General features: G+C 38.0%; 2 protein-coding genes across 13 annotated transcripts in view; one reads left to right on the forward strand and one right to left on the reverse strand.

The window, feature by feature from the left end:
* Window positions 1–27,992, forward strand: part of SPATA22 (spermatogenesis associated 22) — a 65,440-nt gene that overhangs the window by 5,839 nt on the left and 31,609 nt on the right. For 6 of the 12 annotated variants that reach the window (XM_040532816.1, XM_040532820.1, XM_040532821.1 and 3 more), the window contains one exon: window positions 1–237. In XM_040532816.1, coding sequence (XP_040388750.1) covers window positions 1–192 — 192 coding nt within the window. In that variant the 3' untranslated portion in view covers window positions 193–237. Of the gene's footprint in view, window positions 238–8,655; window positions 11,269–15,605; window positions 15,691–16,469; window positions 16,617–27,992 lie in introns of those variants that run through there. The other 6 variants (XR_005814036.1, XR_005814034.1, XR_005814035.1 and 3 more) reach the window with 4 other exon arrangements.
* Window positions 4,795–27,992, reverse strand: part of TMEM211 (transmembrane protein 211) — a 61,297-nt gene continuing 38,099 nt past the window's right edge. Inside the window, exon 3 of the mRNA XM_040532840.1 lies at window positions 4,795–5,171. Within this exon, the coding sequence (XP_040388774.1) occupies window positions 4,945–5,171 (227 nt within the window). The 3' untranslated portion in view covers window positions 4,795–4,944. The remainder of the gene's footprint in view (window positions 5,172–27,992) is intronic.

Here is a 27,992-nt window from a genome sequence, read left to right on the forward strand (position 1 = left end):
GACCGCGAGCTCCCAAGACTAATTAGAGGTCGAGTGCACAGATGTATGGGAAACTATGACACAAAAAGGAATATTTTCAAGTGCGTCTCTGTAAGACCAGCAACTATTCCAGAACAAAACACTTTCCAAGAATTTGTTAAAATTGCAGATGTTGAGATGACAGCATATGTAAAAACAATGAATGAAATTTAAAACAGTCAGAATGGCTGTCTGAAACCCATTTTCATTCCTCACTACTCACTACCAAAAAGGCTGGACATCCTAAAGCATTTCGCCAAACTAATACTGAAAATGTGATTAAACAATTGCAAATATTACTATGCTATGTTATCCAACAAATGTTAATGACAATGTTTTGTTTCCACTATTACTTTTCATAGTTCATATTTTCTAATTATCTGTGCAGGTTTTGTTATGTAGCTGATTAGATTTTACTGGAAAAATTTTGAATTAAAATGTTGAAGTTGCTTATATGTACATAACTTATTTATATGAACTGTTCCTGCTTAACTAGGATGAGTCAAGTTCTATTTTGTTGGAAAGAAATGGACTGTTTAATCAATTTCATCAAAAAAAAAAAAAACCCTCACCATCCATGGATCTTTTTCACTGTGAAAATCATAAGGGATACCCCATTCATAGCTCTTTTGTCTGTTATTCCTAGTGGATTCAGATCATTAAAAGCAGAACAGGTGGATTAGTGACCAGTCAGTGAAGAAAACACTTAACAGTAGAACTATCTTTGAGGCATGAGAAGGAGAAATGAGGCAGAATCACAGGTGGCTAAAGGGAATGGAAAATTATATCTCCTTTTCAGAGATGGCCTCAGTGTGCAGGAATTCTCAAATACGTATTGAAAATTTGGGCATCAAGCCCCTACTTCTCTGAGACAACTCTGACTTCCCAAGTAAATCATCTACAGACAACTGTTTTCCACTGTTGGTAGTTTTTTTTTAATTTGTTTGTTGAATAGAAACAATCAATCTAGACCTTTACCAACAATTTGATGAGAGTGAAATTTTATTTCTAAATTTTATAATACCTGGCCATTTGCAAATGCAGGTAATTGAAACAAAACCACAAACCTGACTCTCTCAGTAGTTCAAGTGTCTTAAAAAATGATCTTATCAAAACTAATTCAGATTACTATTGCTTTTTATCTTCAATTTTTAGAATTTCCTTCAATACCTATTTTCAAAATGTTGACTGTATACTTCCTTTAAGTATTTGTTTGGTCAAAGTTTAGTAGCTATCAAACATCAACAAAGTTCTCTTTGGCTCTGTGTAATTGCATTAAAATTACTCTTTGGCAGAATGTAAGAAGACAGTGTATTCCACTTCAATTCCAACTAATGGGTTCCCTTTCCTTTGCTGAATAACAAAAATATGTGTAGAATATCTTTTAGAAATGAACAAAATAGACACAGAAGAAAAATTTCACAGGATACAGCTACATATTTTAGGTATTCATATGGTTGCCATTGTTATGTTATCAGATTATATTTTTCTTTAAAAACTATGAATCATTATAACACCTGTATAAAATAGCAACATACCTTGAAGCTGTAGGGACATTGTTCAAGGGCACATAGGAAGTTGGAGAGAAATAATTACTTAAACACAAAACTTCCTTTCCTTTGCCATAGGAACATCATCTGAGGGATTGACCGTGTACATGTTTATGTGTCTTTGCCTTCAAACATTGACTTTCATAGATTATCCCTGCTGTTTCTATTTCTTTTTCTCCCTACTTCAATAGCTTTCTACCAAATCTGTGGGGAATTGGTTTTTTGTGTGTGTTTTGTTTGTGTGTTTGTTGTTTTATTTTATTATTATTTTTAAAAAAGATATCAAATTACTGAACAGTGTGATTTTTTTATTATTATTATACAGTGTTGGCAATTGGAAATTTCACATTTAAAATAATTGAAATATTGTATCCAACAAGTCAAATACAGAAAACAGTTAATATTCTAAAAAGGAGCCAGCTAATCAACGCAGAAACACATTAATGGAAAATACAGCTTTTAGTTACACTTAAAAAAATTATATATATTTAGAATAAAACTTGAACCTGATCCCAGAATTTTTTTTTGACTTTTAACAAGAAAACGCTTTACACAGTTTAACTCGCAGTCTTTATTTAAAAAAGTGATCTGTCAGTGTTAGCACATGTATTGTTAGCAACACCCTCTAAATCTGTCAGTTGAGAAGCTAAAGTCACTAGCTTAGTTTCTTAACTGTAGTAAGAATCACTTGCATTATTATCTCTACGTTCTGTGCTAAGCTGGTTCTGAGCATGGATGTTTAAAGGAAAGTTTTTGTCTATCCAGTTGTAAGGGTGATATACATATACTTGATTTCCTTTATATATTATAAAATATTAAAGAAAGTTCCAAATGGAAGCATTAGTTTAACTTGTAAATGGTGAAGAATATTGCAGGAAGTAGAATTTGACAATACTCACAACAGAAGAGTTTGAGTTTTAAGAAGTAAAGGATTTGTTACAGCGGTGTTGTAAATTGTAGGACTCCATTATAACAGTAAGTCAAAGTTACAAAGGAAGCTTGAACTATGGGACCAGACCTGTGTGTGTGTAATCAACGTCACACAAATGTAGTCCTAATGATTTCAGTTGATTGATTGATAGTTCCAGTTCTGCATATGTAAAACTTATGTTAATAAGCAATGATAGGAGTAGATCATTTGTGTCTACTAAGTATGTTATGGATGTTAATAAAAATCTAAATTAATTTTACTTCCAGTATTTAGATCTTTGCAAGAAAAAAATATTTCTATTTTACACTAACAAATCACTTTTCTAGTGAAACATTAAGTGACAGTCGTAAACATTACACAAAACAGAAAAAACCCTACATAATACAGTTTATACACATTACTCAACATTTTTCAGTTGTTGATTTTTTTTATCCATATTGATCCTGTCTTGTATAATGGTACTAGTGTAAAGGCACAGGTTGGTTAGGAAAGAAAAGCCTGCCTCTCTGTCTCTCTCTACTTTGTGGTGATGATCTTCTTACCTGTCGTTTGTTATTCCTCACTTTTCTGACTTTTATATGAAAATTATCAATTTCAGCTATTCTTTTAAAACAAAAGTTTAAGACATTACTGAAAAGCACATTACTATACAGAAATGATGGAAATCTCTTCTGCTTATTTTAGAGACGTTCCTTCAACCTACTTTATTAAATATTTGAAAGATACAATTCCTTAGTGAGAGCAAAACCACATAGTGCTCTCATTCTCTCTCGTTTTCAATGTACTTAATTCTACTTTGAAATCTGTATTCAAAGATTAGTAATGGAACTTACTAAGTTTATGTGCAGAATTTGCCTTTAGAGTGCGTGACAACGGACTGTTATCTTGAAAAATAACTCAATGTTCCATTGAAGTTTATAAGCGTGAGGAATGTAAACTAGACTATAGAAGTCTTTGACGTATTAAAATAACACAGTGATTGTTCTATCTGTTTGCATTTTCTTATACATCCTCAACATGTCTCTCTGTCTGTCCCTTCATGTACACTTTCCATTAAAAAAAAAAAAAAACACACAAAAAAAACACAAGCAAACTAAATTCAGGAATTAGTTGGGCTCACTTAAGTGAAAAATAATAAATTTGATCACTTGTTTTTTGCCAAAATACAAAACTGAGAAGTACAGCTCTGAATTAAATATAATCTATCTTTTTGTTAATAAATAATAAAATATAAAATATGAGAATAGAATTAAAATTCAAATTTTATTTTAAATGAAAAACATAACAGTGGGGTGAGATTAGAACCCAATGTTTTGCTTAAGACAATCAAGTGCACTTATTTCAGTCCTTGACAGTAATGAATCCGATGCTACCGAGGAAACTAGACAGATTTCACATATAAGTCCATGAAATATGTCCATGTGCTAGTTCTGACACAGAATTAGATTCTTCTCGTTTGTTGTGTTCAGTAGCATTTTTTTGTTGTTTTTTTTACAATAGTGGGATCTTAATATGAATGGAAATATTAGAATCTAGTTAATTCTGGCTTATATTGTCACTACATACAAGGGCCATAGGGCACATACATTTTGTAAACACAGGTTTTTCTTTACAGCCTTAAAAACAAACAACAACAAAAAACTTACTGTTGTCATAGTTCAAGTCATTTTGTAAAATTCCACATAAAGTTACAATCCTAAGAAATATGTTTTTTTTTTCTTTTTTTCTGTTGGTAACCTGTTATATCATCATGGAGCCCTTAGAAGTAGTTAGATCACTTTCTCTCTCTGTCTCTCTGAAAAAAGTCATCTAAAATTTATCTTCATAAAGATGACTGTAAATCTTGAAGATTAGATTGGTATTAAAAAGTGTGCTGACAATTTACAATATGGAAGTGTTACTAATACATATAGACTAAAAAGAAACTTTTTCTTGTATACAATTCTTTTTAGTTATCAAGCTTAATTTTAGGCCATGGCTACTAGTAGTCTTTTTTCACTAATCAAAATAATTATAACAAAATATCATTATCGGTTTTAAAACTATTGGGTTCATAAAAGTTTTGACATTTAATAATATATAAAAAGTGAATTGAAGCTTTTAAAAGACTTACGCATTTGAGACACAAATGAAACTGTTTGGGAGGTAGACAGATGTTTTGAGGATAAACAGATTTTTTTTTTTGTCTAAGGCATTATGCCACTGTATGTTTAGAGCAGTAAAAAGGCTGCTGATTAATCTTAGTTCAATTCCAGAGTGTTCGCTACTTATACATACGGAAGACTATCAATGCACTTTTGGTCTTTGTGGATCTGACCTTCTCTCCCATCTCCTTTTTTTTTTTTTCCCCTTCTTTTTAGCAATACAGCTAAATGGAAGTGCTATAATAATTTTTGCCCATTGCCTGTAGACAGGAATGTTCTGTTCTTATACAGTAATAAAATACTATAAAATAGTAGGTATTGGAGTTGGAGATATGTGCTCTTTTGGTGCATATTTTGCAAAGAATGGTAAAAAGACAGACAGCATGACCCCAACAATTGCCAGCATATACCCCCATCCAATCTGGCAGTCTCCTGCATAGTAGATGTCTGAATTCTCACAGAATCTCTTCACAGTAGCAGAGTTGAAACCAAAAGGGTAAACCAAAAGCCCAGAAGCCATTATGAACACTAGAGAAGAGGAGAAAAACACAGTTATTATTGAACATTTAATTCCTTTGAAAAAAAAATCCTTGTTTTAGAAAGGCAAATGTTACATTAAAATCAATGGGAAAAGTTATAGCTTAAAAAAGAACCTTTCAATTGTCATATTGTTTTCCTTTTCATAATTACCTCTGATGGACAGCAGTGTCATAACATGGCAGCAAGGTGGCATTGGGATATTTTTTCATGAGAACTTTTCATTTTCAACCTAGGGTTGTAACCTAAAAAATTAAGACCTAAATTTCCCATATTATCTAGTTTTGACAGCTTGGGTTTAAAACCATAGAATGAAGATAACAAGACGTGCTGTAGAATCTGGAGTTTCAGTGTAAATGCACAAATTTAAAGTAAGAGGAAACCAGTGAGTTTTTTATTCCCTTAAGCCAAATACACTAGCAGATTAATTCAGCGTATAATGAGGAAATGTATCTAAAATACAAGCAAAGCTTAAGCTACATCTTGATGTTTGAAAGCCAGACTTGCCACTCACAATTACAGTGTGTATTATCTGTTAGCTTTTAATAGAACTTCACAGATTTTAGTCTTTAATGAATACCTTTTTTATTTAAATAACATGGTTTATGCAATTAATGAACAGTAGAACTACTTTTCCAGCTTTGAAAATAAGTCTGTCAAGGTGTAAATCATGGCTCTGATAGAGATGCATTAAAATACTCCAGGTACAATGCTCAGGACCTGGTTTTGTCCACCTTGGAAGTCAAGAGGGGCTGACCGAGGCTGATATGAAGGCTTTTGCCATCCCAGCCATTGTATATACTTCTTGTTTAAAAGAACACTGAGAAATTATTATTTTAATTTTCTTTGTTTGTTTTGTGCTAATGAATTACTGCTGTATTTAAAATCTGTAGTGTATTTTAAAAGGCTTTATTTTATGCTTTTTAGAAGGATAATTATGAGGCAGACCCTATTCCAAACTCCTGTTCTTCCAGAATAGCATTTAGTTCAAATTCAAGGTGTATTATTAGTAATCCAAGAATAGTGGTAATCAGAATTAACTGTTACATTTGAGCTAATAGATAATTCATAACCAGCAAACATTTAATGAAACATTAAGATGATAAAACAAACACTACATACTATTCTCTGAATTTGTAATTGCCTTTAAGGTAGGGCATGTGCATATTACTCCAATTATAATATTGGAGAGGCTAAATCTTAGATGTATCCACTAAAAACAACAATCAGTCATTAATCTTTTTTAATTAAAAAAACTTTAAGTTTGTAGGCTACTTGAACTCAAAAGGTTTAACATGCTCAGCTTGTAAAGTCCCTTAATAATTTGAAAAAAACATTTTCTTCTAGTCTAAGTGGAACCACTGAGTTAATCCTTGTAAAAAACAATAAGACCAAGAAAATAGAAATTAAAAGGAGAGAAACTGGAACAGAGGCAAACTTGCAAGTCTGTTTCCCTCTAGGGTAATTCTTGTAAGGGTACAAAGAGAAACTGCTTGCCAGTAAGTGGAGTTCTCTGAGAGCAGGTGCCTTTCCTTTGCTCCCACACCCACTCTCATTCCCTTTAAGCCTTTGTGAATGGTAAGGTTACAGTGATTCACAAGGAAAGAACACAGTGGCTTTCCCCTCTTTCCAGGCTTAAGGTGTATGAAGGTGACGATGCTACATGCAAGGTCCTTCCCAGCCCAGCCAACATCTTCAGCACATGCCTTGCATTCCATGACATTTAACCAGAGGGAGCCCAAGATGCTGAGCACTGTACAGTTCTTAGCAGCTGTGCTTGTGTGCTCAGGCTCTACTGTTAAACAAACATACAGAAACAGAAGCTAAATACAAAGAAATTAGTTGTATTATGCAGAGCTACCTTAACTGCACACATTAGACCACTTAAAACAGTACAAAAAATTAATACGAAATGAAGCTAAACTAGACATATACACAATCCTCTTATCTAGCAAAGGTCACTGAGCTTTCCCAAAAGAAGAAAAAGAGCTAAGGGCCAGCACACTTCCTTTGTTCAGTAAAAAGTTGTGGCACACTTGCATGCCCAAGAAAATTCCACCATCTCTGTAGAAAGGAACATAGAAAGCAACCTTGGAGAACAAACAGAGAAGGACTTTTCCTAATGTTATTGTAAAGTTTGAATATTAAACGTCTAAGCTGAGCCATATGCTAAACTGGTATCAACCCATAGACCTATTTAGGCTGTAGCATTTGCTTGAGGGCTCATACGGGAAGTAGAACAACATGCTATTGAAGAGACTGTGATGTAAAGTGGATTTGCAGCACAGCCCCACTCAGAACCCGCACTGCACGACTGCGTGAAGAATCTCGAAACAGCCATATGGTGGAAAAACTGTAAAATGCTAGAGCCATTTGCAAAGGAAAGCAAATGAGTTTTAAGAGAAATAGCAACTGCTCTAATAAAGAATCTAAGAAATCTAATCTAAGAATATAAGAAAATCTAATTCTAAGAAAGAATCAGGTCTAAAAGCTAAATTTCAGTTCATTCACCTTTTCAAAGCCAAAATAATCCACACATCCCATTCAGCCAAACAAGTCATTATGCACAATTGGAAGTAATCTTTTTATCATAAAATCCCTTTAAGCTTTGCTGTTAGAATTTGCTGATTTTCTGCTAGAATCTCAGCCCTCCTGCTCTACTTCATAAATCTGTCCATGTATGTTTTCTTTTTTGTTGGGTAACCCAGCTACAGAATTATTTTGAAGGTTGTGCTTTACAGTGACACTAATGTTTTGAATGCTACTTGGTACTGATGTTTTTGTTTTTATAGTTTGATTTAATAGAAGAAGCTTTTTTTTTTTTTTTAGGATAGAAATAATCTGTGACAGTCGAATGTAATGTGTTCACATATCAAATGGGCTAAAAAGTTACTCATGGTTTCATATCCTCAGGCATGTCACAGAATGGCCTCATTATTCTCATTTAGGTGCCCTCCTTCTTACAAAGGCTCAAAATATTGAATAGCCTGTTATTATCAGCAGAAGCCAAGCTTTCAGACATGGTGCTAATGACTGCTTAATGGTGCTGTCTATCAGCAGTGCAGTTAGCTGGGAGAACACACAAAGAAACAGTGCGACTCCATTTAGGCACCTCATATAGCACTTATGCCTCTGCAGTTTTCCAACAACAAACATCTCTTTGAAAGGTGTCAGACTACAGCAGTGTGTGTGTATTACCATTATACGCAGTGTAATCCCACTGCCATAGAAGATCATGAGAAGGCAAGACAACATATTTGGGCTACTTCTATAATATGAAACATATGGAGTGTAGAGCAGACTTGCTGGTAAAATGGATGGTTGGATTTCATTTTTTAACATGGCTTGACTGATCATTTGGTTCCTCAGACTGTTTTTTTGATACTTATCTGCCATAAACTACCGTGTCTTGTTAGAAACATGCTTCTTGTTGTTGTTGTTTTAGTATCTAACACATGGTATTTGTTATTGCTAGGACATTATCACCTGAGTTCTCACAGGCCACCACCAAATGTCACAGCCACTGCTGAATGCAAGTCAGTTTATAGTCAAGTCCACGTGCACTGATTCAGCTGTAAGTCACTTTTAATTTCTGCTTTCTAACCTTCTGCCCTGCCAAAAGTTACAGTCTCACTCTCTTCCTCTCTTGTCCTCTGTACTTCACTGGTGTCCTGCAGCCAGATGGTAACTGACAGTTTCTCCTCTGAAGGGTTTGCTGAACAAGGCAGTACCCCTGGGCTGTGCTCTTGTTCCCTGTTGCAGACCCAAGGCTTTAAAAATGTTTTCCTCTTAAAAAAAAAAAAAAGCTACCTGAGTTTGTTAATTTCTAAATAAAATAACTTTATTATCAGGAACAGGTTATCATTAGAGTCCTTTTTATGGAAAACAGAGCATTCTATACAAAAAGTTGTAAATTATAATTGGAAATAATACTGAGTTAATATCACTGCTACTCAGGGAAAAGCAGCATTTTCTGCTATTTTAAAATACAATAAATTTTAATTTTTTGTCATTGCACAGGTTCAATCATTTTATTAATCTTCTGAAGTACTATTTAAGTATTTAAATCAATCACAATGTGTTTTCCTGTTAATTTTAAACCAGACAAACCAAAGTAATGCAGTTCTCTAGAGTATGTGCAGAGGGCACTAATGTACAACTGTCTTAAATACCATGCACAAAAAAATGGCTATTTCCATTTCCACTTCTTTCCCCAAGACTGCTGGAGTTTTCAAGATATGAAACAATTTAACAGCTTTCTGTATCATGAGGCAGGAGTGTGAAAACTTGGTTAAGATTATGTGTATCCTTCCATACAAATGTTTAAACTCTGAAAAGAATTGGAGATGAAAATCCAGAAATGGTCCACAGATATAAGGGTCAAAAAGAACCATGTAGGGGGTATTGTTTTATTTTATTGTATTTGTTAATGTGTTTAAATGATGTGTAACAATGATTACTAGTAGTAAAATACGCTGTGTGCCTGAATTATCTTCCTGGAATTACCTGCTGTAAGAAGATTATTTGGTCTTAGAAGTTCTTTTTGCTTACTTGCTTACTTTAGGAGTAAATTATATTCCTGATACTTGTAACTATGATGGTTTAATTGCAAGAGTGTAGGACTTCTCATCAATCATGAGAGTTAGGGCTGAATCGTATGCCAGTAAGAGTATTCTTCCAAATGTGTTACAGATTACTTTACCATCTTATCTATTCTTGGAACATTTTTATTGACAAAACTTAATCTACCAAAGCAGCTGTACTTTCTCACTCATCTCATCAAGGAGTTTCCTCTTACTTATAATCCATTTTCTCTCTCCTTAAAGCTGGCAATTCTTAGGCACACTCAGCTGACTTTGAGTAACATTTCCTCAGGTTTATACAGTGTTCTCTAATAATTTTATTAGCTTCTCTTAAGCTTTTTCTTTATGTTTATTTGATTTTACTAATATAATTTTAAATAAGAAGGTAGTTGCTGATCCAAAGCCACAGACACCCTAACACAAAGCCAGAAATACAGCTAATATCTGAGCTGCACTGAGAAAAACCTTTAACCAGTAAATCAGCCAGAAATCTTCAAAGGCATCATCTCTTTTCCTACTGCACTGGCTAAGCTACTCTTAGTAATTTCCAGCAGTCTTCCCTAGCAAGTATTTTTATAGCATGCCTGAAGGGTCACTACATTTAGGATATTTTGTACGTACATGGTGCAAGTTCCCCTGTACAAAAATGAAATATATTTAAGTCTTTTCTAACAACTGGAAGCCTTAAGACAATGCTAAATAAAATCCAAGGTCACAATTGTTGTTCTCCATGCTAATAGCTGCACGTGAGTGTACAAGCAGAAACAAGAGGCATTTTGGGGCTATCCACAGATTAGCAATTTTCTCTGGCTACTTCAGAAGAGGAGGAATTACCTAGACTAAATTTGGTGAAAGCTGAAATACATCTAAGATCAGCAGGCCTCATTTTAAATGTCAATTAAGTATAAATAAAATGGTTGGAAAAGTGATTTATTAAAGATAAAACTAAAGCAGACAAAATCTTGCTGTTATGGAAACAAAACATTTGAGGGGTGAGGCAAACAGGGACCACCATTAAATGCCATCCCAGGTGCAAGTCAGGTACCCGTAATTCAAACTCTTGAAAACAGCCCTAGCAATTGTTTTCTCCAAAGAAAGCAAAGTGGAGAGAAGGGAAAAGTGATAATAATATCCATATACTTGGTATCAAAATGAAGCTGTCCTCCTCTGAAAAAGACCTGGAACTAGTTATAATGATACAGTCACTTCTAACATATTACAGTTTAGCTCTTCTCCTTTTTAAAGAATTATTTCATTGGCTTCATTTCAGTCAAACATGTTGTGATTTGAAGAACATGTATCAGTCCTGGACTGCTGCCAAATAAGTAGATTATACCAGTTCTTTTTCTAGCTTTTCTAAATGGTGCAACTCACAAGTTAGCACTTCTCAGCTATAAAATAAATGTGGTTATAAAGAAAGCTACGTAGCATGTCTAAATCCTTTCTTAGCTAACAAAGGATATGTACTGGTTTGTACAATGTTTCAGTCTGTGTATAAATAAATGCTAAGTATGTTACTACAGCTCACAGGCTGAGGTACTGCATCAGATATAGTAGCTTATATTTTTATATATGTATATATATGCAAAACTACTGAGAAATATATGTATGTAAAAAGCTGGACAATATTACTATAGCATTTCAGTTTATCTGTATTTAGCTGAGGTGTAACAGGAAGAGGTTATTTTAAATAAAACTAACACTGAAATAAGAGTGTCCACACACCTTTTTTGCAGAAATCTTTTTAGTACCACTTAAATACCCCACTCAAGTTCTGTTGGCATAGCTTCCTCATGCAGACAGGCCCTTAGTGCACAAACAGCCTGTTACAGAAATGTGTAGCTAAATCTACCCCACATTTTAACTGAAGGAAGTGGAATCTAACTATCCAGACTTTGGAAAAGAAATTCTCTGAAGACAACATAGAGGTAATTGGCCTTGGTAATTGCTGCATTAGCTACAAGTTTATTAAGGGCCACAAAAGAAAATGCCATCCCAGTGACCTTTGAGGTTGCGTTTCACAGCATGTTTTCTACATGAGAACAAATGATGAAACTTCAGTATTTCTGCCAAGTGAGTGGTAGCTATGGTGAAGATTTATTGTTGTAATCTGGTAATCTACGGGCCTAATCATGCAGTTATAGAGTTGCATGCCATTTACTCAAAAAGGCTGAAATGATCTAGCACTGTGTGGACTATGGTGAAGGAGTGCATTTTGTCATCAGCAAGGTTAGAAGATATACAGCCTATTTAGCAGACTGTAAAAGGGAGAGACAAGAGCTAGTGGTTCTCAGAATAGCAGATTGTTGCACAGAATTTTACAAGGCTCAGAGAGTTAAGAAATGGGGACTGTCAGAGGCACTCTAATTTGGAAGCCATTACAATTTTCCTATTTTTTTAATTGCTTCAATAAATATTTATATTTTCTATTTAATTTATTGGAAATCGTGTAAGTCATGCTCACTTCATCTCTTTCAGAACACCAAACACAGAAGCAGAGTAATAATATAATATTGACACATTTAAGTGTTGGATCCTTTAGATGAGAGCAGCATGCTCAGAATGTATTGTGCCTGCAATGTGCCTGCATTCCCTTATCTATGTTAAATTTTATTCAACAATTAAGAAGTTCTAATAAAAAATGCATATTTCAGTTGCTCTATTTTAGGTAAACATAATATGGTACATATTTTCTAAGCAATGCACATTGGTTAGCTGCTCAGCTCCATTTCTACTGATAGAAATAAAGGTGGCAAATGCTTTGCTTCTGTTAATTAACCTATCCATGCCAGAACTAGCATGCTGTCCAGCACAGGCAGGCAATGAAATTGATAACTGAAAATTTAATCAATACTTCTTCTTGTGATCTTTTGGCTAAGAACAAATGCAGCTTCAACTCACCATCCAATGCATTCCCTAGCAAGAAATAGTATCAGCCTGGGTCCATGTGCAGCTGGAAGCAGTGGGGGAGCGGACACGTCTCCTTGTAGCATATTGTCTCTCCCAAGTATCCAGCTTGCCTGGGAAGGGGAGATTCTGCACAGCCTACATGCAGCAGGTCTTGGCTCCTGCTCTGGCTGTCAATTCCAAGTTCTTAAATAGCTATTTAGAGGAGGGGATGAGGTCCAAAAGATGGGCAGTGATGTGTAGATCACCTGAAATGTCATGATTCGACATGACACATTTGCTCCCTTCTCTTCCCAACCTGCTCAGACCTCACAGGTCTGTTTTAAATCAATTTTTTCACCTCTTCCAAGACTCACAATTTAAGCAGAGCAGACGCTCATGAAAACAGATTTATAATGAAGCTGGTAGCCATTAAATGCTAGCCTTACATCAGAGGTGACCTTATTGTAAAGGCATCATACAGTGAATTTATTTTGACTTTGCACATTCTATATCTTGTCACCCACATCACTGAGATGCACGATGTGGCAGCTGAGTCAGTGGTAGCAGGAGGCCTGATGCCTGAGAGTAATGCCCACATCTCACTTCGTTACAGTTGCACTTTACATCCCAACAGTCTTCAAGCCTCAGGGATATCGCATTCATTACCTCTTTCAGAGACGTATTTTACATAAATGGCTGAATGGTGATCAGAATCCCTGACAAAACAGCATTTTATATGGAATGCAACCATGAAAAATACATGCTTAAAACAAAAAAGGCATCCTAGATCCTTCTTCTAATTGATTTAAGCTACAAAGATCAGCTTCCATTTTCCCAGGACACAGGAATTGCCAGGAAGACACAAATTGCATGTTTTCGTATCTCATAATAAAAACTCTTTGACAGGGGGTCGAAACTAGAGTTTTCTGTTTCTCAGACATCCTAGTCCTGTGAATGTCATCACTCAGCAGAAGTACATGTACTGCCACCTGACCATAAAAAACAGTTCTGTAACAACCCTCATTTCACGCTACTGATTCCAGCACACAATAAATCAGCAGCACCACAAGTAACGCTGGAAATAATTGTCTTCTCCAGAGCTCCCCTCTTTTTACAGCCCAGGTGCCACAGCTGTAGCCATATGGTTGGCTACATCCTACTGAAGTCAGTTATAGCTGCACCTCCAACAGTAAATACTACCTGTGTACTTGGAAGGTTTTTTTTTTTGGAATGCTGCAAACTTGAAAAGTGCAGATTGTATCAATGCAGTGGTTTTCCTAATCTTTAAAACTGTTATAAATAGAATCACCTGTGGCTTAACCCTAGATGTTCAGCAGATAGGAAATGGGAATGCAACTGCTAATTCACTGAGAGCAGCCTGGCAACTCTGCAGGTCATCCCAGGTCCGATCCTCAGAAAAGTCTGCCAGCGTGCTGCACTCTGACCTGTCCTTCTTCAGTCAATGCACGCTCTTTCTACTGTCCAGCTTTTTCTGAGCAGAGGTTGCTTATACTGATTGCCAGCTGTGCAAATGAATTAATGCTAACATTTTGGCTCCAGCCCTCCAGACTCTTTACCTGCCACTGCAGACACAATTTATGTAACTTTAGGTCATAGTAAAAGAAAAGAAGTATTTGAGTTCTGAGGCAGAGATACTTAGGTTAGAAAAATAATATAGAAATCCACCGTAGTGATAGAAATGCCCAAAACGACTAGCTAAATAAAAGTGATTTGGGGTATCTGACCATTTTTATCAGGTTGGCTCTGCTGCACAATTTTCCATCTTCAGTTATACTGAAAGGACCCATGCTTCCTCCTTCATTAATGCATTTGAAGGATTTAATGAGTTACTTCATCAGGTTAATAAATCCCTTCAATAACTTTATTACACTTTGATACAATTATTCAAGTGGTTCAGCTAACAAATGATCATCATTTATACTTCTTGACAGAATAACTTAGTTAATATATTTGGACCATGAAATACAAAATCTATAAATAAACTATGAGGACGATTGAATCCCCCTCTTTGTGGGGGAGGTTTTTTTAATATCTCCAGTTAAGCTAGCACTGAAAATCCTCTGTCTCTTGTGCAAGTAACTTCAGACAAATGCTGAGAAGAACTGCAGGAGGCTGGTGCCTCCTAGCAGTATTCTGCATCCTGCTGAGTGCTTAGGAAGAAGGTGAGCTGCCGCAGGACTCTATAGGCAGATCTCTTAAAAATGCATTAGAAGGGACATAGCCTGTATTATTATTTTTTTAACACTTTATCAGGTTTAAAATCCAGCTTCATAAAGGCTGTTCCATTTCTTAAGGTTAACATATTTAGCTAATTTTGACAAGGTGCAGTGACACCATCAGAAAATAACATTATATCCTAGAAATTATTTTAAAACTAAATTGAATTGGTTGCCACGCCATTTTTTTTTCCGTGTGGCATCATGGTAAATGATGGCACCAATAGAATAACCTAAGGGGCAAGGATGTTTTCAGAATCTTGAACCTTTGATTGGCCAGTAGTATTACAGTTTCCTATTTCCAGAGTAATAATATTTATGATAGGTAGACTGCAAGAATAGAACCATACCATTTATTTACTTTACTTGATAGCCACCTCTGGCAAGAACAAATTTCCCATTAATCACCATCTTATCTCTGTAAGAAACAGTTACTCTCAAGGACATCTGTATTATTCCCTTTGTTTTATTAATACAGAGAATAGCACTGCTATGGATCTTCTGACATTGAAATGTATTTATTTTCTATACTTCCTTTTTTAAGGGGAGCTGAAGTGCTTAAGTAAAACAAGCATTGACCTTTCTTAATAAACAAACTACTTAAGACGCCCCCCCGATCATAGAGAGGGACATGTGCACTGGAAATCTGAGTATATTTGTATGTAGAGAAACTGCAAATCACTCTGCTCTGTTTTTTTTGTCTGCTGAAACTTCAGATATGAATTCTGAGTTTCTCCTGGGAGTGCAGATGACCTTGTTAACATATGAGCGCCAGAAATGCAGTGCCCTCCAGTCCAGCAGGTCAGGGAAGTGAAGCTAATTTCTAAGCTCAGTCTTTAGCTTGTAATAAAAAATTCGTACTTCTCTTCCCTTTCACTTGATCTTTAGTTAGCATTTTTAAGTGATATATTATGTTGAGCTACAGACTGATTTGTTTTTCTAATTTTTCAAAAATATTGCATCATATATTTTCATCTTTAAAAAAGAAATCAATATAAGCCCATCAGGGAACAATATTACACAGACGAATTCTCTTTCATGTGAGAAAAGCATTAGTGGAAATTCTTCTATGAGACAAGATTTGTGGAAGTTTCTCCCTGTCAGCAGGTTTGGTTCTGTTCATTTTCCTAAAACAAAAGATGATTGCAGATGAGCACAGGTCTCAGGTCAGCTGGGAAGGACCAAAGCTCTTCCTCTAGCAGCACACTAACTTCTGTGCAATCTGTGTTGAAATAATGGAGCCGCAGTTTCCCATTTCCTTTCATTTTGGTTCCAAGTGCCTTGCAGAGCTCAGAGTGGCAGGGCCACTCAAGCACTGTGATTGCAGAGGAGACGCAGGCAGCATTTAATGGCTGCTTTCCTGTGCAGCCACCTCTCAGCTCAGTCTCAGCAAGCGATAACTGTTGGCAGCAGGATCTGCTGATGCTCACGTGTGTTAGACAGAGCAAAGTAAAAGGTCCTGCTGCCAGCCAGCCCTGGGACACCTTTCTCTCCATCTGTCTCAGCCCAGGACACAGAAAACAGCCTTGCATTGGCTGTTCTCATCAGTGCCTACTGAAATGTGTCTGTTCGCCCTGCAGGCCTGAGTCTCCTTTCCATGGAAAGCAGACCCTGAAGATGGAGGAAAGGAAAGAAAGAAAAGAACTGCTCCATGCTCTCTAGAGCATGATGGCTCCTCTTCAGAAGTGATCATGTGCTTGGCAGGCAGGAGATGCACCCCATGGCCCAAAAGCAAGTATCTATGTTTCAGTAGCACAAGCCTTGTGCTGTACCAGAATTAGGTAGTTTTGCTAGTGCAAGGGGGACCTGTTCACTTTCATTTGCTATTTAATTAGGTGTCCAATACCATACAATGGCAAGAGACGCTTCCTTTGATGGGGTGAGCCACCTAATTGTCAGCTGAACATACCATCGCGCCTGCCTCCTAAATCCACGGGCTGCTCACACAGCAATTACTCTGGAGTCTGTCAAATGTGATTTAACCAGTAATTTGCCTGCAAAGTGAAAGCAGTTGTTTCCAATATAGTAAAGGTTTCTACCCTCTGCCCTGCCCCTGTGTCACAGCTGGGCCCAAGCTATGCTAGTCCTGCCAAAGATGCTGCCAATCACAGCTGTCCCCTGGGGGATTTCAGGTGTGGGTAGGGTTGGCTGAGCCAGGAGAGCAGTGGGAGCCTGGCAAAGCCTTTGGTGAGTCTGTGCTGGAGTTTGGCAGGTTGCTGTGTGTCTGTGGGGGGTGTAAGGATGCTGTTGGGAGGAACGCCCACGATGCAGCTGGGTTTTCCTGACTCTAGAGGTGAGTGCAGCCTGGCTTCAGGCATCCCTGCTCAGCTGTGCCTGCCCAGCTCCCTGCCACCCTGCTGAGAGCTGGGATCCCCATTTTGCTGCAGGCACCAGCACTGGCACTGCCAGCCCTACAACACAGCAAGGAGAAATGCCCCAGGCAGGCACTGTGTCTGGGCTGGTTAGTGCGTGACAAGGGCTTCCTTCAGGGATGACAAAAATAACTCCGTTGCATCTCCATCTTCTTGCATGTTTGAGTTAATAACATTTATGGGGCAGCACAGAAAAAAATTAAGTTAATTACATCATTCATCATCTCAGGATACCAAATTACACTGTAACTGAAAGAGATACAGAGAAATGTATCTAATAAACGTAGTATATTTTGCACAATTTACTTTGCATTTTCCATATGCTGCAAAAAGCACAGGACAGTATGACTTCTTAATGATCATAATGTATGTGCAGAAAGAGCAGTTCCCTGAGGACTGCTGATTAATCAAGGAAATACTCATTTGTTCTGCCAGAAGTGATGTGCATCAAGGCAAGGCAAATGATGAATCTTAAATGCATACAGCAGCCGTCAGGGTTCAAAAGTTTCCATTCGTTTAACTATTTTTCCCTCCAAGAAAGGAATAAGTTTCTGCACAGCGCTGGGATATAATGGCACTTGTTCTCCATCCTAATTCCTTTAGGGTTTTGTCTCATGAAGGCATAAAGAGGCCCCACGTTCATTTCAGCAGCTGTAAATGTATGCGAGTCAACTTCCAAACTAAGAAATCGCTGCTGCTTGCTTAGAGAGGGGGAGGACATAAGGTCCCCACTACAGTATCTGATTACAGTGGAAGGGTCTTGGGAACAAGTTAGAAGATTTAAAGGATTTTTCATCAGGTTTTTAGTACCCTAGAAACACTGCATGCCCAACTGACTGCAGTCCTTCCCACACTCCATCACAGTCATATTAATTTTGTGGTTTGGCACGGTTGTTGCCACCTTGAAGTTTGCTACCTGGTGTTTGCTAGTAACGATGTGTAACCTCTGTGCTGCACACGTATTTCTCTAGTGTTCATTTGCAAATGAGCCACAGAGAGAACAAGCTAAAAGCAGATGTGTCATACTTTTCTCTGTACATTTGGAAGCTCAGCTGTGGAAATGTCTTTGTCAAATAAATGAATTCCAGGTCACTGGGATAAACAGATGCAATAAAATACTTGTATGCAGAAAAAAGCCATATGAAAATGCGATCCAATAACTCTTCAAGGAAATTGCTGTGTAAGAGATCCAACTTTGAGGCTTACCTCAGGCTTTTACATAACATGATAGTTAGTACTTTAAATTGGAGAAAATGTGATGGGATCTTTCAGCTTTTTTCCACTTGCTTTTTCAATTTCATGGGATCAGCAGAAAATGAAGGGAACCAAAGCTGAACTGAAAAAAAAGCTGTACTTTTGAATCCAGTGCTGCCTGAGCACACAGTGGGGATTTTTTTGGTGGAGTAAGGAGTATGTGTTCCCCCTTATGGGCATCCCAAAACTGTCAGAAAATGTGGATTTTTTGTTTTCAAAATAGCATGAGAAAGAGGAAAAACAGAAATAAATGGGAAGGCTGAAACATAATTGGAAAACAGCAGATATTTAGTTTGGCTCCTGATTTATTAATGCATTATAGTTATGCACTCAGGAATAAAACCTCACTTTAAATTTTTCCAATTCGAGCAGGGATTATTTACAGGAAATAAAAACAGTTAAAGAATTGGAATAAAATCCTGCCTGTACTGAGTCAACAGGAGTGTTGCCACTGACCTCATTAGGCCAGGTTTTGCCCCCAGATATCTACAGAGAACCACAGTTCTCTTGCAACATGACTAGCAGATTAATATTCAACAACAACAGGCATTTTCAAAGCTACAGTGACAAAGTACTTACACTTTATCTTCCCCAACACAATACTTTATTTTTATTTGGATGGCTTAAAAACTCTGCTCCACAGTTTTGCTTTTTAATGCAAGACAGATACTGATCCATGCTCCTTTTTAGCCTGTTTGCCCAATGTGGCCACTCCCACTTGGCTTAAGCACCTCTTGAAATTATTTTCCCCTCCATGTTTGTTATAACATTTTTTCCTGAGATATCTGCTTTTGCAGCAGCAACTTTAAGGCATTTCAGGCTACTGAAGAACTACAAAATCAACACTGTGCTCATTGATATCATGAAGAACGTGCTTCTTTAACCCTGTCCTTCAAAAACCCATAAGCATTTGCTGTACTTCATCAATTTGCCATATGCTTTTACAAGGAACATTTTGCACCTGTCACCATAATACAGGAGAAATGCCAGCGTTGGAGGAGAAAACATTAACTAATTTACACAAAGCCTTAGGTGGTCTATTAGCCCTGCATAAAAACAAGAACATGTAATTACTGGATCTACAGACAGAAGTAAATTTGATTGACTACAAAGAAGGAACAAGTGGAGCAATTAACAACAAAACGCAAGTAAACTCCTTTGATTGGGAACCCAAGGCCTGGCTGAATGATGCTGATAGCACAGTATCTCTCTCTGCTGTCCCAAGAGATGTGTCCACAGAAAAACTTTAACTCCATGCAAACAATTAAACTTCTCTCAACAACAGTGCTCTGCTATATGCGGCTATTGAGGACTACTTGGATTGCGGAAGTTACAAACCCATAGCTGTATAACCAAAATGTAGTCAGTTCAGCACAGTATAGTCTTCTAACAGTATCTGCATCATTCATTCTGTCAAATCATTCTTTCTGCTTTGTTTTTAAACATGGCTAGCAGCCATGCTTGCTCCTCTATGGCTGATGCTATTTTGGGAGCATAGTGTCTCTCACCATGTACATGACCGGGCAGTGCAGGAGATGCTGTTCTAAAAGTGTGATTGAGTAGTTACTTCATAGGCTTAAGTTCATCAAGATACGTGTAACTGGTTAGACACAAGTGCGCTGTTAAACTTAGAACAGCGAAATCCATCCAAAAGAAAAGCATCTTCACTTTCCAGCTCCCCGGCCCCGCAGGTTAATAGCAAGTATTTTGGCAGTGCCTGTGGTAAGGCAGGAAGCTGGGGTGTTTCTGTCGCAGCTTCCGTCCACGATTTGATTTAATGCTCTCTCTGAGCAATTGCATCTCAGTGCTTGTAATAAGAAAATGTCATAAAAGTACCTGCTGCCTGGTCCAACATCTTTTGGCTTTGACAGTTCAAATTTACAGCTTTAATTCAACAGTCTGGAAGCCTGGTATTCTGTACACAGTGAAGGGGTGAAGGAACATTATTTTATAAAATTACTTACCTGTGTTCAGTGACCCATGGAGGATCAAACCCCTCAGCCCTTGTACAACGACTTGCAGATAAATTTGTAGTCCAGATTGCCCAGTGCCAAATTACAAAGTTAATCCCCTGGATGTCCGGACTCAAATGTTTTGCCGCCATAGAATGAAGAGTTGAACTTTCAGCAGCTTAAGTGAACAAGTGCTTGACTGGATTCTCTCGGCCTCTTCTCATAAGATCCTCTCAAGCTTGATTTCTCAATCACGTATACAACAAACTGCATTTTAAAATTGTGGTCTCCTGTTCTTACATTTCTACGAGTTTTTTCCTAACAGTTATTTTGCTGAGGGATGGCGTAGCTAGAATACACAAACAATTATCAGTGAATCCAGCACCTGCATTGCTCTTGCTGCTTTTTGGACAACTTCAGAGCAGGATGACTGAGCAGGCTCCTTCTATGGGCAAGAGATATGGGCAGTGTAGAGTACACAGCTGTATCCATGCCATGATCTTGCATACCCTGCATTGAGTGTGCCACAGCTCCAGGTGTATTTGGTATTCTCCTTAAAGCCTCAACCTACCACTGAGTCAGAAAAACTTCCTTCCTCTCTCCAGACTAATATCAGTAGGATTTAGGGGCTTAAATTGTGACATCTGTTGCCTGCCCCTCACACCACTTCCCTTATCAGCATTGACACAAACCATTTTTCCAGGGAATTCATCCGAGTGAGGCAGTATATTGCTGGCTTTGGGGCCAGTGCCAGGACAACCTGTGCACTGGGAGTAGGTCAGCTTTTGTGTGCAAGGCAGACAGCTGTTTTTATCAAGTAGTTTCTATAGCAATCGTAGAATCGTTAAGGTTGGAAAAGACCTCCAGTGGTGATTTGACTTTCCATGTATTTGTGTTCTTTGAAATGGTTTATAAAATACTGTTAATAAATAAATAGTGCACTGAGCACTATTATACATGTATAAGGCTGCCACGGTGAGCCTAGCACAGCCCTGGATTTCTAAAGACTGAAAGAGACTGTCAAAGAGAAATGTAAAAATTTCACCAATTTAAGAAAAGATTAGATCCTTTCTCTCAGTTCTGCATCTATATCTATATAATCTGCACACCTTGACCCATGAGGAGGATGCCAGGAAGGTGGTACATGCCGTGAGCACCCGTATCGGGAGTTGGAGTATGCCCTTCAGAGCAAGCATGGTCCTACTATTCCTGATAAGCAGGTGAACTGGACACTTCATTTCACAGAAGCAGTAAGGCCAGATGTAAGGTGCACCTTTACACACTAGGCCCGCAGCCCGCTTTTTGCAGCAGTCACTACGCAAAAACTGCACATCTGAAACACGTGCTCGTCCAGAGCTAAGTGCTTGCATGAAAGGCACTGACACGCACCACTTGGGAGACCCTGGACAAAACAGCTATGGGATTTCCTTTAGGAAAAGAGCCTTGTGTGGCTGTCACACACAAGACAATGTCACCCTGCTGAGCACAGTGGGTTAGGGGGAGGTGAGTAATGAAGCATTAAGCAGAGGTGAAGGGAAGCAGCACCTAGCCATTGCCCAGACTATCCCACACCACAGGGAGAGGCCAACTTTGACACTTTTGCTCCTTTTGCAATCAAATTTGAGTCCTGCATCTCTGTTGCTGCTGTGTTCCCAGGGGTCACATTTGGGGCTGTTATAAAATGCAGGCACACCAGCATTTCAAATGTCCCCAATCTGTGCCGTATATGCAGCTGTTTAATGAGGCCTGCTGTCATTACAGCAAAATGACTCAAGGACTTTCTTAAAAAAGGTTCTTATTTATAGTGCCATAGATTACCTCGATGCCTTTTTACTGGGAGGTGCTTTGAAATGCTATGCAAACATTATAAAATGATCCTGAAATAATGTGAATTTAAACAGGATCTAAAACAGAAATCATAAATCCTGGTTGGAAGAGAAAGCATTCATTGAAATCTGCTGAAATCTTCGGCAAAGTAGTATTTTTATTAAAATATTCACTTCTAAGCTAGAGTTTTACAGGGTATATTCTGCATGGGAGTCAGGGTGAGTGTGTATTCAGGCACCAATTCCTGATGGAGAGATCTATGTACGAAGTGTAAAGATTAGTAAGAATTTTCACCCACAATCACGACTACCTAAAAACCATTGCAAAGCAATGTCATTATTCAGCCATAATCTTCAGAAAGCAAGAGCTAATTTTTCAAGGCAGTGTCTCAATTTTTGAAGCAAATGTCAAAAACCTTTACCGATTTCCAGTCCTCTTCAAAGCTCTACATAATCCTGTGTTTAATTTTATCTTACACCTATGCAATCCCACTCCGATGTTTTCTTTCTTACGGGCTTTCATGTTTTCTTTCCTCTAGTTTTACATCTGCTGCTATACTGTGACTTACTCAGGATTATCTCTATGATTCTATGATCTCTGACTTCTGTTGGCACATCAGTCTCTTTCCGTCCTTTCCATCACATTTCTGTGACATCCTCACTTTTTTTTTTTTAAATACAGACTAAACTTTAGTGTTGTGTCCCTATTTTTGTTGTTGTTTTGTGTTATGGCATTAGTTTCAGTTTGAGCTTCAATCTGCCATGGAGATATGGAAAAATCTGATTCGTACCCACCTCTGTGTGTATTAGTGCAGGCTTTCTCTCACCAGATTAACAATAATGGAGATGAGCCCTCCATGCAGCTATAGCTACGCATCCCTGTTTGAACAAGAAAAATATTTGAAGTATCTACTTGGTGAAAAGAGGAGTTATCCAGGACACGCTGATTTAAGTCCTCGTGTTCCTACAGTGGATAATTACAGGTGGAATCTTAAATGGAAATGTATTTATCAGACTTGGACCTGCTGCCAGTGCCCTTCCCGTCAAAACTCAAACAGCATCAATAAAGAGAAGTTGTAATGAGAGAGGTTCCATTTAGCCTCTAAATCTTTTTTTTTTTTTTTCCTTAGGTATCCATATTTTAATGGAATTAATATGCTTTTTAATGTAGGAGACATTTTGATGATCTTAAATACAGTCTCTAATTAAACATTCTGTAGTTAAACATCTTGGTTTATCTATGTAAAATGCCAAGGAATTAGAGCAAGCCTTATGCCTGCAGGTTAAGCTCAAAGACACACAGGGAAGACAGCGTCTAACGCCAGGTCTCATCTGATAAAGCAGTTGTGAGAGCAGAAGGATGCCTGTATACCAAAGAGCCCATGCAGCTGCAGTGGGGCAGAGCAAAGGAAAGCCCATGCATTTGTGCTGTGTCAGGGCTGATGGGCTGGACGTGCTCCCAGCCCAGCAGGCCATGTGCCTCCTGGCCTGGCTCAGCTGGAAACTCCTGCCTCTCTGGGCTAATTACTTGTTTACTTTTTACATAACCTTTGATGAGATTCCCGAATGTGATGTGGCATTTGTGAGACATAGATTATTTTAATCAGAAAACAATATTTCGGAAAACATGCAGGTGACATAAGCACACTGGGTTTTGAATGTCTTCATTCTTACATGCCAACATATATTGCACCCCAGAAAAATACCTTCTAAATTATCATTTTAATTAATTTGTGGAGGGTCTGTCTTATAGACAGATTTATGCTGTATTCACCTTTGTTTGCTATATCTGTAAAACATCCATTATTTTTCCATTGTGTAAGTGATCTCATTTCTGTTGCTTTCCCTGCAACACAGTGCCATGTTCATTCCTCCTTATAAAATCTCGGAAAGAAAAGCAATTTGTAAGAATGACAGAAAAATGGCTTCTCATTTGTGTACACCACAGCGCTCTGACACACAGAAAGAGGCTCTGGTGAGTTTCACAAGCCCTAATTCTCACTGAGTTTCAAGCAATCCAGATTAAAAAAAAATCACGTCAACCAATTCGATCATAAAGATTCTAATTCAGCACAGGTTAATTGAGAAGTCAGATTTCTTGCTATCACTTCTGGAGAGGAGGGAGATAAGCGAACACAATGACTCTTTATCAACAATATGGGGACTTCATTTAGGGAGAGAGCATTAGGTTACAGGCTAGAAGATTAGTAGCAATCAGACTGCTCTCAGAAAAGAAAATGCACTGGGTAATAAAGATAGAAGGCATGAAGCTGGATGCATAGAAATGAGGTTTGATGCCAAATATTACAGGTCAGATCCGAGCTATCTGTCAAGTTGGCACCAATCATTGCCAGTGCACAATTATTATTATTCACCTGTGATCAGGTCATTTACCACTATCAAGTCAATGACTCCACCCACCTATTCCATTTGCAAATGGCATTTTAATGAAAAAAAATCCATCTATTATCTCTCCGAGATCACTAACCATTGTATTATAGCATGAAATACATTTACTTTTTCCCAATCACCCATAAAAAGATATCAACTGTTATTCTGTTTCTGAGACATAACCCCATAAATCTGAGTGCAGTTCTGCATTTAAAGCTGGCAGGCTTATTTTTCCTTTTTCTTTGTGTACCATGTGTTTTCCATACCAAAAAGTGCCTGTTTTGTTGCAAGTGACAGAAGGAGAATTTAAAGGGATGCTGGAGGATCGTAAAGACTCCCCTCTACCCAATCCCAGGCATGCATTCACCTTATTGTTCTGCTGACTAAAGAATTAGAAACTATTAATATTGTCTCTGCTGGCAGGTCAGAAAAATACTTATTCTGTAGTCAAGTAGATTAATCCAAAGGGGGAAATAACCCTGCAAAGCCCTGCAAAAGCTGGCTGTCTCACCAATCCATTTTCTAAACCCAGATGTTTTCAATCTGTTAAGTGTTAATCTCACAATATTTCTTTTTATGCCTACTGAAACAATTTTAACATGTTTTGAGCTATTAGAGAATCCATTTTATTAGTGCAGTTATTATTCTTTATGAAGGAACCTTTTGAACGAAACCCTATCTGTGAGTTTGTCGGTCAGTTGCTCACATCAAGGCATGTTAGGACCTCTTGCCATTGGCTTTTTTGACGGGCTCTGGATACTGCCCAACTTCGGCTATTCTTTTCAAAGGAGCATATAGTGCAATCAGAGGCAGTATAATACATCCTAGGTAAATTACAGATTAAACACTGGCGTTCTGTGATGAGAGCCTGAATGAACTAAGATTTAGGCTTCAAAGAAGATGATTGAAGGGTTTGGTCCTGGGAAGATATTGAGCACTTGTCCCCTCTGCATATCAGCAGGGAATTTTGGATGCTCGGTGCCCTCCCTTGAGGGGTGATCTGAGTGAAACAGTTAAACTACTAAGCAGTTACTACAGCGCTATATCCAATGACTAATTGAGGTTCCTGGGCAGACCAGAATGAGTGGGCAGAAGTTGACGTCAGAGGAACTGTATTGCAGAGACCATGACGAGTATGTAGAATAGATTTGCAAATGAAGGCACTGGAATCTAGTCTTGGATTTACTCCAGCACAAACTGAGTAACTCTACGAAATGTAGTTAGTAGTTTTTCCTGAAAATTGAATTGATTTTTTTTCTTTCTTACACACATTCATCTTATGCCTTATCTTGGCATGACTTTGGTCTCCTCTGATAAAGAGCTGGTTTGAAATAAGACAGCTAAACTGTGAGTTTTAAGCTGAGACCTCTTCTGTGACAGGTGCTGATGGGCCCTGCTATCTGGGCTTGCTGTGTGAAGAATAATGGCTTGTGAAAGGAAGGTTACGAAAAAGGTTATGAAACAGCTCAGGAAGCCTTGCATTTCATGTCAAGGATCTTAAAGGTTATAGGAGGGCTGCAAAACTTCCCTCTGGAGCTGCTGACAGATCTGTGTCATGATTATTACCTGATTTTGATAAATCATGTTGCTCTACCATTTGCAAAGGCTTCAAAATGCTGTTTGTGAGTCATGGATTCCTGTGAAATACTGGATGAATTGCATATGAAAAAAACAGCTTATGCCTTCCTACATGTCCTGCTGGCATATATACTGCACAGAAACTGGCCTTTGCCATCTGAGGGAGGGACTTTGCCCCTAGGGAGCTGCCCAGCCTTCAGGGTTGGCACTTGAAGGCTTTTCTCCATTTTTATAGTGTGTGGAGCCTCTTCCAGTTTTGTGAGTCTCCATAGACATCCCAGATGTCCTCAGCCATTTAGCCCCTGAATCCTTAATCAAAGTCCCTTTGCACAGCAAGCAGGCAGTAGATTTTGTCTGTGGGAACTGGCTAGCAGAGAATACGTGTAGCTGCAGGCAGCTGTGCTTACGCACACAGGGTGAGGGGGTTATCATTGGGTTTAAGGATGCTTCTTTCATTAGTTTGGGAGGAGATGAGGAGGAGGAATCAGTTTAAAATTAAAACAAGGATTTTTCAACTTGTCCTTAGCATTTATAGGGCTTCCTTTGCCTCACAGACAGATCCTCAAAGAGAAGATGGAAAGCCGTTCATCCTTATTTCTTGTGCTTTTAGTTCAGATTTTCATTGTTTATACTACTTTAAGCAAAATAACTGTTGTGGAAATGCAGTCATTTAAAAAATCCAGCCTACTAAGCCTTAAACAGCAAAGACATGTCCTGCTATGTTTGTGCCTTTGTTGTTGCTATGGCATTACCACACATTTTTCCATGTAGGAAAGGAAATCCCATGGAGACCAGATAATAAAGGCTTGAATTTCCAGGGCACAGTGTCTGTCTCGCCTCTTGACCTGTTTGACACCCTCTTTCACCAAACCTGCATTCATTGAATCCATATAAACAGCCAGCCATCAAAGGAAATATTTTAAAAGGATTGCTCATGGTTAGCCTTAATGAAATATACATTGGAAAACCTGCATTTTAATCACATTTGGAGTTCTGCGTTTCAAAATGCAGGTTTTGTCTAACTACATCAGACTTGTCATTCACGGAAGTTTCCTTCCATAGGATGCCTGCATTTAAAAGTCAAGTTAACCAAACCCAAACACATTTCCCAGGAGGCCGTAACAAGCTAGACAAGCATCTCACACACTTGGTGTCTGACCTCTGCGCTCTACCAGGTGTGTCTGCGTGCTACTGCAAGTGGCTGAGTTGCTGCATGTTTATTCAACATCACCAGGTCACAACAGGCTGCTATGAGGTTTCATCAAAGTATCATCACTGCATAGTGCTTGCTGGGATAACCGTGGCTTAGACCTTTCATACGGTGTGACACTGGCTTACAAAGATTATTCCTGTGTCCTAGCCAAAGTCTGCTCTGCCAAAAGCCCCTGGCCATTCTAGGTTGCACAGGATCTCTGTGCTTTGGTTTATTTTAGAAATAGCTATTTCCTGGTGTTACCTGAAATTAGCCTTTGCATATTTCTTGAAATTGATGCGTTAATACAAGTTCATAAAATGCTCTGGGACATTCATCCTATGTGGTTTTTCATTCAGGCTAAGATACATGATAGTTGTCATACTCAGTACCATTGATCTTCAACTTATTTTATTATATGCATGGTTATAATTTGTGTCCTTTGTTGAAGACAGGGAAGAGTGAACAGTTCACAGCTGACTAAAGAGCAAATGCCTCAGATTCAAAGTTGTTCTGATGCACAGTGGCATGGTGTATT

This window comes from Cygnus olor, chromosome 20 (assembly GCF_009769625.2).
Source record: "Cygnus olor isolate bCygOlo1 chromosome 20, bCygOlo1.pri.v2, whole genome shotgun sequence".
Lineage (NCBI taxonomy): Eukaryota > Metazoa > Chordata > Aves > Anseriformes > Anatidae > Cygnus > Cygnus olor.